Below are 6,721 nucleotides of genomic sequence, written 5' to 3' on the forward strand. Positions count from 1 at the left end.
CATCATCTCCAATCTGTTCTAAAATTGGGGTTTGGTAATAAGCCTTTAGAAAAATCTCACATCCTCTGAAATGTTTTCATCATTTCCACCCACTAGTAATTGTGATAGAAAATGTTATTTTTGAAACAAGCCTGCTTTTGAATGGTTAGCAACCCAAACATGACAGGCCTATTTGATGTGCATGGGGAGTGTGGACCTTTGCCCACCAAGTAAAGCTAAAAGTCCCCCTTAAACTGAGGGGCCACTAAGTGCACATCAAGTGATTACCAGGGACAACTAAATGAGAAAACAGGGATAGGAGAAAGGGCCACAGGTCCAAAAAGAGTGCACCAAGGTGGGACACCAAACAGAGTACACTGGACAGCACCCACTGGCCCTTGATTGAGTCCAAGAAGCCAGTGGACACTGCCTGAAAATGTGAATGGACAAGAGAGAGGAAATCCAGACATGACAGTGATGAATGAGTGAAAATAGGTGGGGAAATATATTTGAACCATCCACTGTGTTGAAATTGAGAGCTTACTTCCTCAAGAGAACCCAGTGGCCTGGGCTTTAAAAATGGACCTTGGGAGCCCAAGCCATTTAGGTACTGCTGAATACGAACCCAATGCTTTAAAAGAGCTGCGTTTTTATGAGCCTTAACTCTTAACACTGGCCACCTCGGGGAAGCCAGGCCCCAAAGCACAGCTGCAGCTGACAGAAGGGCAGAACTAGCCCATCAACAGATGTGTTTGAAGAGGCTGCGCTGCATGGCTTCTCCTGTGGCCCTCCTCGGCCTCGGCCCCGAGCGCTTTCCAGCAGTGCATTTTGCCTCTGTCAGCGGCGCCATGCTGTCCCTCCTGTCCTTGCCCCACAGGGAGCACCCTATGTGCCACGCAGCCTTCTGTGGCGACAAGCCCAATTTGCAACTTTAAGGTACCACAGGCCAATGCCCACCAAGAAAAACTGTAAACCTCCCTTAAGAGGGAAGGCTAGTGAGAAAGTAGCAACTAATTCCAGAGGACAAAGTAAAAGGAAAGCAGGGAAGGGAGCGAGACCAGAGGTGCAAAACAAGGGATCTGAAGGGGAATACCAAGCAGAGCACCCACGGGAATGACTCCCAGGACCCAGTGGACACTGCCCAGAAGTAGGGCTCGGTGGCCACAGGCTTGCCTTTCAAAGGGTGTTTGGAGCCTGTGCAGAGGTAGCGGCAGCAGTTCAAGACCCATGCCTTGCCTTAGCAGAGGAGGCTGAGGGGAGGGGGGTCAGAGTGGCTTGTCCAGCCCTTCAAGCAATACCCCCAGTCAAGCTGCCCCGCGGCGCTGTCCCCTCCTGACAGAAACTTCCCCCGCGCCCTGTGCTTCAGCTGAGCCAGCCCCACTCGCCTCTGCGCCCCTGAACTTTCCCAGCCGCCAGGCCCAAGCAGAAGAGGAAGCCAAAGGCGTGGGGGCGCAAACAGGTGCCCCGGGGGCCCCAGCAGACGTGCCCCGGGGCGGGGCAGCACAACACCTGTTCGCGGCGGGGCCCGCCCGAGTTGCGGGGCGGCTGCGCCCCCTCTCCCCCGCGCGCAAAGTTGGGCGCCGCCGCGGCGGGCACTCACCTGGCAGAGACAGCAGCGCGGCCAAGGGGGCGGCCCACAGCCCCCCGCCGCCGGCGCCCCGCGGGCTCATGCCGGGCTCGGGCAGGGCAGGGGCCCCGCCGCGGCTCCGCTGCGCTCCGCTGTCCCGGGACCGCCCGCCTCGCGCCGCCCGCTCCGGCCCGGCTCTGCCGCTCCCGCAGCCCGGGGATGCGCCCCGCGCCGGCCGGCCCCCGAGCGCAGCCTGCCGGCCGAGCCGAGCCGCCGCAGCGCCGCCGCCCGCTCCGCCTCCCCGCGCCGCGCCGCGCCGGGCAGCCCGGCCCGCGGCCCGCGTCCCCCCTTCGGGGGACCCGTGCACGACCCTGCGCACCCTCTGTGCTGCAGCCAGGATTTCCCCATAAAGGTCCCCCCTGGAGGACCCTGTATGTCCCCTCTGTGTAGCACGCCGGTTCATCCCATGTGTCGTACCCTGAATATCTCCCTGTGTAGGACCCTATATTCTCTCCTGTGTTGGACCCTGTATCACCCCTACATAGGACCCTATCGGTCCCCTCTATAGGACCCTGCATGCCCCCTCTGTGTAGCATCCTGTTCATCCCATTTGTAGGACCCTGTGTAGCGTACACTCCTATATTCTCTCCTGTGCTGGACCCTGTATTTCCCCCTATGTAGGACCTATTTGTCCCCTCTATAGGACCCTGTATATTTCCCTCTGTAGGCCCCTGTATGTCCCCTCTGCATAGGACCCTCCCTGCATGTCCCATTTGTAGGACCCTGTCTATCTCCCTGTGTAGAACCCTATATACTCTCCTGTGTTGGACCCTGTATGTAGAACCCTATATATGACCCTGTATACTCTCCTCTGTAGGACCCTGTAAGTCCCCTCTGTGTAGCACCCTGTTCATCCCATTTGTAGGACCCTGCATATCTTCCTGTGTGCAACCCTGTATTCCCTCCTGTGTTGGACCCTGTATTTCTCCCATGTAGGAGCCTATTTGTTCCTTCTATAGGACCCTGTATATTCCCATGTATAGGTCCCTGTATGTCCCCTCTGCATAGCACCCCATACATCCCATTTGTAGGACCCTGTATATCTCCCTGTGTAGAACCCTATATACTCTCCTGTGTTGCACCCTATATTTCCTCCTATGTAGGACCTTATGGGCACATCTACACATTGCCCTATGGCAACGTTGTTACTGCACTGTGCTTTAATACTTTCTTCTGGAAGTACTAAAGCACAGCGCAGTAACTGCCTGTTCTGCATTGTCCGCATGGTGCACGGTTATTTTTAGCAGTTACTTCACTGTAGCAGCATGCTATAACAGGGGAGTGCACCACTACGGCGAAGTAGCTGCTGGTCACGTGTAGACACCCGTGGATGCTACGTTGCCCTACCATGTCACTATGCAGATGTAGCATCATGTGTAAATGCACCCTATAGGTCCCTTCTGTAGGACCCTGTATGTCCCATTTGTAGGACACTATATATCTTCCTTTGTTGAACCCTATATACTCCCCTGTGGAGGACCCTGTATTGTCCCTGGTCAACTCCTTCCTAGCCCTATGCCCTACCCTGAAAGCCAAGAACTCCCTTCCTGGTTAGCAGTAAAAAGAAACCTGAGTGCAGGTACCCAGCCTGTGACCCTGGCTGTGGAACCTAGCTAGGAACCCAAAAGGCCTAGAGGCCAAGGAATGCGGCAGAGGGAGTATTCCACAGACACGTGGCACCCCAGGGATTCAGCCATGAGTCCACTATTTTGCCAGGTAGGGAAGCTGTGCTCTGCCCAGCCCTGAGGTATTTGAAGGAATTTTACCTGGGGTCAGATTGGTAGGGACCGTGGTAGTTTTTGCCTTTCTCTGTAGCTGGGGCATGGCCCTTTCCCAGGATCTCTTGAGTATACATTGACAACATTTTGTAGAAGCAGGACATAGATTGCTGTAGTTCCCCTGCCTTACCTCTGGCAGGTGAGGGTGGTAGGTAGGTCAGTGTGTTTCAAGTAGTCTGATGTAGAGTTTAGATTATTGTAAAGGATGGTTTGGATAGGGATGATCCTGCCTCAGGCAGGGGGTTAAACTAGATGACCTGTGGAGGGCCCTTCTAGCCCTACTTCTCTATGATGCTATTCATGCCATGTCCTGACCTCAGTGCCTGGCAGAGGTCTCCCCTCCGCAATGGGTTGTTTTGCCTGTTTCCACATTGTCTCCACACCTGACTAGACTTGAGACACAGCATCATAGGGTCAGTCTGGACTATCTTTGTGCCATGCTGACAAGCACCACCAGGGATGCTCACTTCTGCTCTGCATACACCTGTTTGCAGAAATGGGGCATCTGAGAGTGCCCCAGGCATGCCCCACAGCATTGCAGTCAAGCACTCTATCTCTGACAGCCTGACTTGCAGCACTGCTTAGGGCTGCTGTGAGAAAGCCACATCACCTTATTTTGAGAATTTAGCACACGCCGAGCGGGAGTGAGTGGGAAACATCTGCTTCCTGGTACCTCTCCATGCCATGGAGCCGGTGTGCCCATGAGAACAAAGAAATGGAGAACTGGAAGAGACCACTCAATTCATTAAGTCCAGTCCCCTATGATTGCAGGCAGCAAGACCTACACTCACTTTAAAAAAAGCCAAATACATAGCCACAGGCACCCCAAATACTGCCAGTTCCAACAGTGATGGTCCATGCTAAAGTGAAGCCCATCAGCAAGTAGCCCAATATTCCAGCCTCCAGAGCCCCATTTGCATCCCCACAGGCATATGAGTTCCCAGCTTACAGTGTTTCCTAAGCAGAGGTTGCAGCCAGTGTTGATAATCCTAGCTAGCAATGCAGTATCTCATTCTTTACAACCTCTGCGCACTTCTGAAAGGATGCTTGCCTGCTGGGATTTAGTATCTCTCCAAGGCTTGTTTCTCTCTACTAAAGAAGGACAAGAGTTGACTGGTCAAAGGTTTCTTTGTAACTGTTGGAAGTCTATGGTTGCACTATTTAAACCAGTCATCTCTTTAGTGCCAAGTGTCACTGCCATAAATACCACAAGTATCATTTTATCACGCATCCACCAGTCCAATCCAGATTATGGTAGCCAAATGGCCAGGACCTCTGAAAATCAGACAGGATATTACAGAAAGCAGTAATCAATAATCATATAAGGGCCCATCCACACTATGCAAGATAGGAAGCACCTAAAATTTGTGTCAGTTAGAGTTAGATGCATGAGAAATAGAAATCTGTGCTGTCATCAGGGAACATACACTAAATAAATCAAAATACAACAAATTAAGGTAGGAGGAAAAGGGTTCACATCTTGGTTTATTTTGTGGATCAGACCAAAAGAGATAATACCCAGAAATTTGGCTCTATGGTAAGACATCTGTCAAAGAGAATATGCCTCTCTAGAGGTCCACGTTCAACTCTGGCTCTGCATCTGAATTTCCTTCAAGGTCTTGGTCTTTCACTGCCTTATAAAGTGCTGTGTAAGAACAACATCTTATTATTAGTCTTCCTCAACAGTTTCAAAGCAAATCTACTCAGTGTACAACAAGCAGTAAATGAAATTCTGGCCCCACTGAATAGTAAAAGTCCTGTTGACTTCAGTGAGGCCAGGCTTTCCTTCATTTCAAATACCAATATTCAGGAGATCAAGGCTCTAGACTACTTTGGTGTATCTAACTAAATTTATGGAAATGATTATATGACATGGTGCCTGCTATAGCAGGGAACTAGGCTTGATATTCCAGAAATTTTTCTAGTTCTGTGTTCCTTCTTGTCTACAGATCACATCATTGTGCATCTGTTTCCTCATCAAGCCTTAATTTAGCTTGTTTAAAACATAGACTCGGGATCTCAGGCTTGGAAAGGACCCCAAACATCGTCTAGTCCAACTCCCTGCCCAAATGAAGGATTCCTTGTTCCCAAACCATCTCAGAACGATGCTTATCTTGCCCTTTCTTGAAAACCTCTAGTAAAGAAGATTTCACAAGTTCCCTGGACATCTTGTTTCACCATCCTAGTCCTCTGAGAGGAAAAACATTTTTCCCCTAGTATTTAATCTAAACCTACTTCACTGTGCTGTAAACCCATTGCTTTGGTCCCTGACCTGTGCAGCAAGGAAGAATGGTTGTTCTGACTCTTCTTTGTGGCAGCCTTTCAAATATTTGAAAACTGCTACTATGCCCTCCCTTTTGTCACCTGACTAAACATATCTAACTCTCTCAACCTTCCTATACAGCCTTCTTCATCTCTCTCATTCATTTCTAGATCCTCTCTAGTGGTGATTATAAGATCTGGGAGAACTGAAGGACAAACTGGGTTTTTTCCACCTTACATATCACCCACACTAACCAAAGTTGTAACAGGAAACTTAGGCCACTTAGTTATACCTATGGAAAACTAGTCTTCAAAGGGTTTGCATATAATTGATTAGCAAGAGTTGATTCTGCCAGTAATACACAAGAAGCATTAGAATTCAGTTTAAAAACAGGGCCCTGAAAATGTATCGTTGTTTTGTTTTTTCTCTTAGACCTTGGTTTACATTTACTGGTAGATAAACCACTAGAACAGGCCCATTATGAGATGACTAATTCAATCCACTTCTTGTATTGAAATGGAATCCTCGTTGTCTGAGGGAAATATTTCAACCAGCTAACCCAAAATCAGCCTTCTCCTCTTCTTCTTTGTCCTAGTCAAGTGGGTAGAAACTATGCCTACTATGGCCACCACAACATGTCAAAAAAGCAAAGTGGTATCTCAAGTAACTTTAACTAGTTCTTTCAGCAGCTAAAAAATTGATTACTCAGCATCCATGCTGTCTGACTGTGTAGGTCCTACAGGGAAAAAGTGGCTGGAGATTCAGAAATAATTTTCCCCATCATCCATCCCTTCTACCTTCAAAAATAGCTTTCAAGTTGCTGACTTGGAGATGTGCCCTTGTTCTTGGAACTCTAAATTTCCTCTTGAATAACCCCCTAATTTTCTGCAAAATCATTAGTATGCTCTAGCCACTCATTTGATGAGAATGATGTAATCAAGTCAAATCTGCAAAAAAGATGCCTGAACAAGAAAGAGCAGCAATTGACTGTGGACTACACATTAACTACCACTCAGCATCCATTTAACTGTCAGTGGGTGCATTTACATGTGAGCTTACTGCAAAGTTGACTAA

General features: G+C 49.3%; 1 protein-coding gene across 2 annotated transcripts in view; it reads right to left on the reverse strand.

The window, feature by feature from the left end:
* The window catches only part of IGSF11 (immunoglobulin superfamily member 11), a 139,466-nt gene extending 137,712 nt beyond the window's left edge, over positions 1-1,754 (reverse strand). For both annotated transcript variants that reach the window (XM_090056615.1, XM_090056605.1), the window contains exon 1: positions 1,580-1,754. In XM_090056615.1, coding sequence (XP_089912741.1) covers positions 1,580-1,649 — 70 coding nt within the window. In that variant the 5' untranslated portion in view covers positions 1,650-1,754. The remainder of the gene's footprint in view (positions 1-1,579) is intronic.
* Positions 1,755-6,721: the final 4,967 nt, after the last annotated feature.

Source organism: Crocodylus siamensis, chromosome 1 (assembly GCF_052110815.1).
Source record: "Crocodylus siamensis isolate JL-2025a chromosome 1, ASM5211081v1, whole genome shotgun sequence".
In the NCBI taxonomy this organism is placed as follows: domain Eukaryota; kingdom Metazoa; phylum Chordata; order Crocodylia; family Crocodylidae; genus Crocodylus; species Crocodylus siamensis.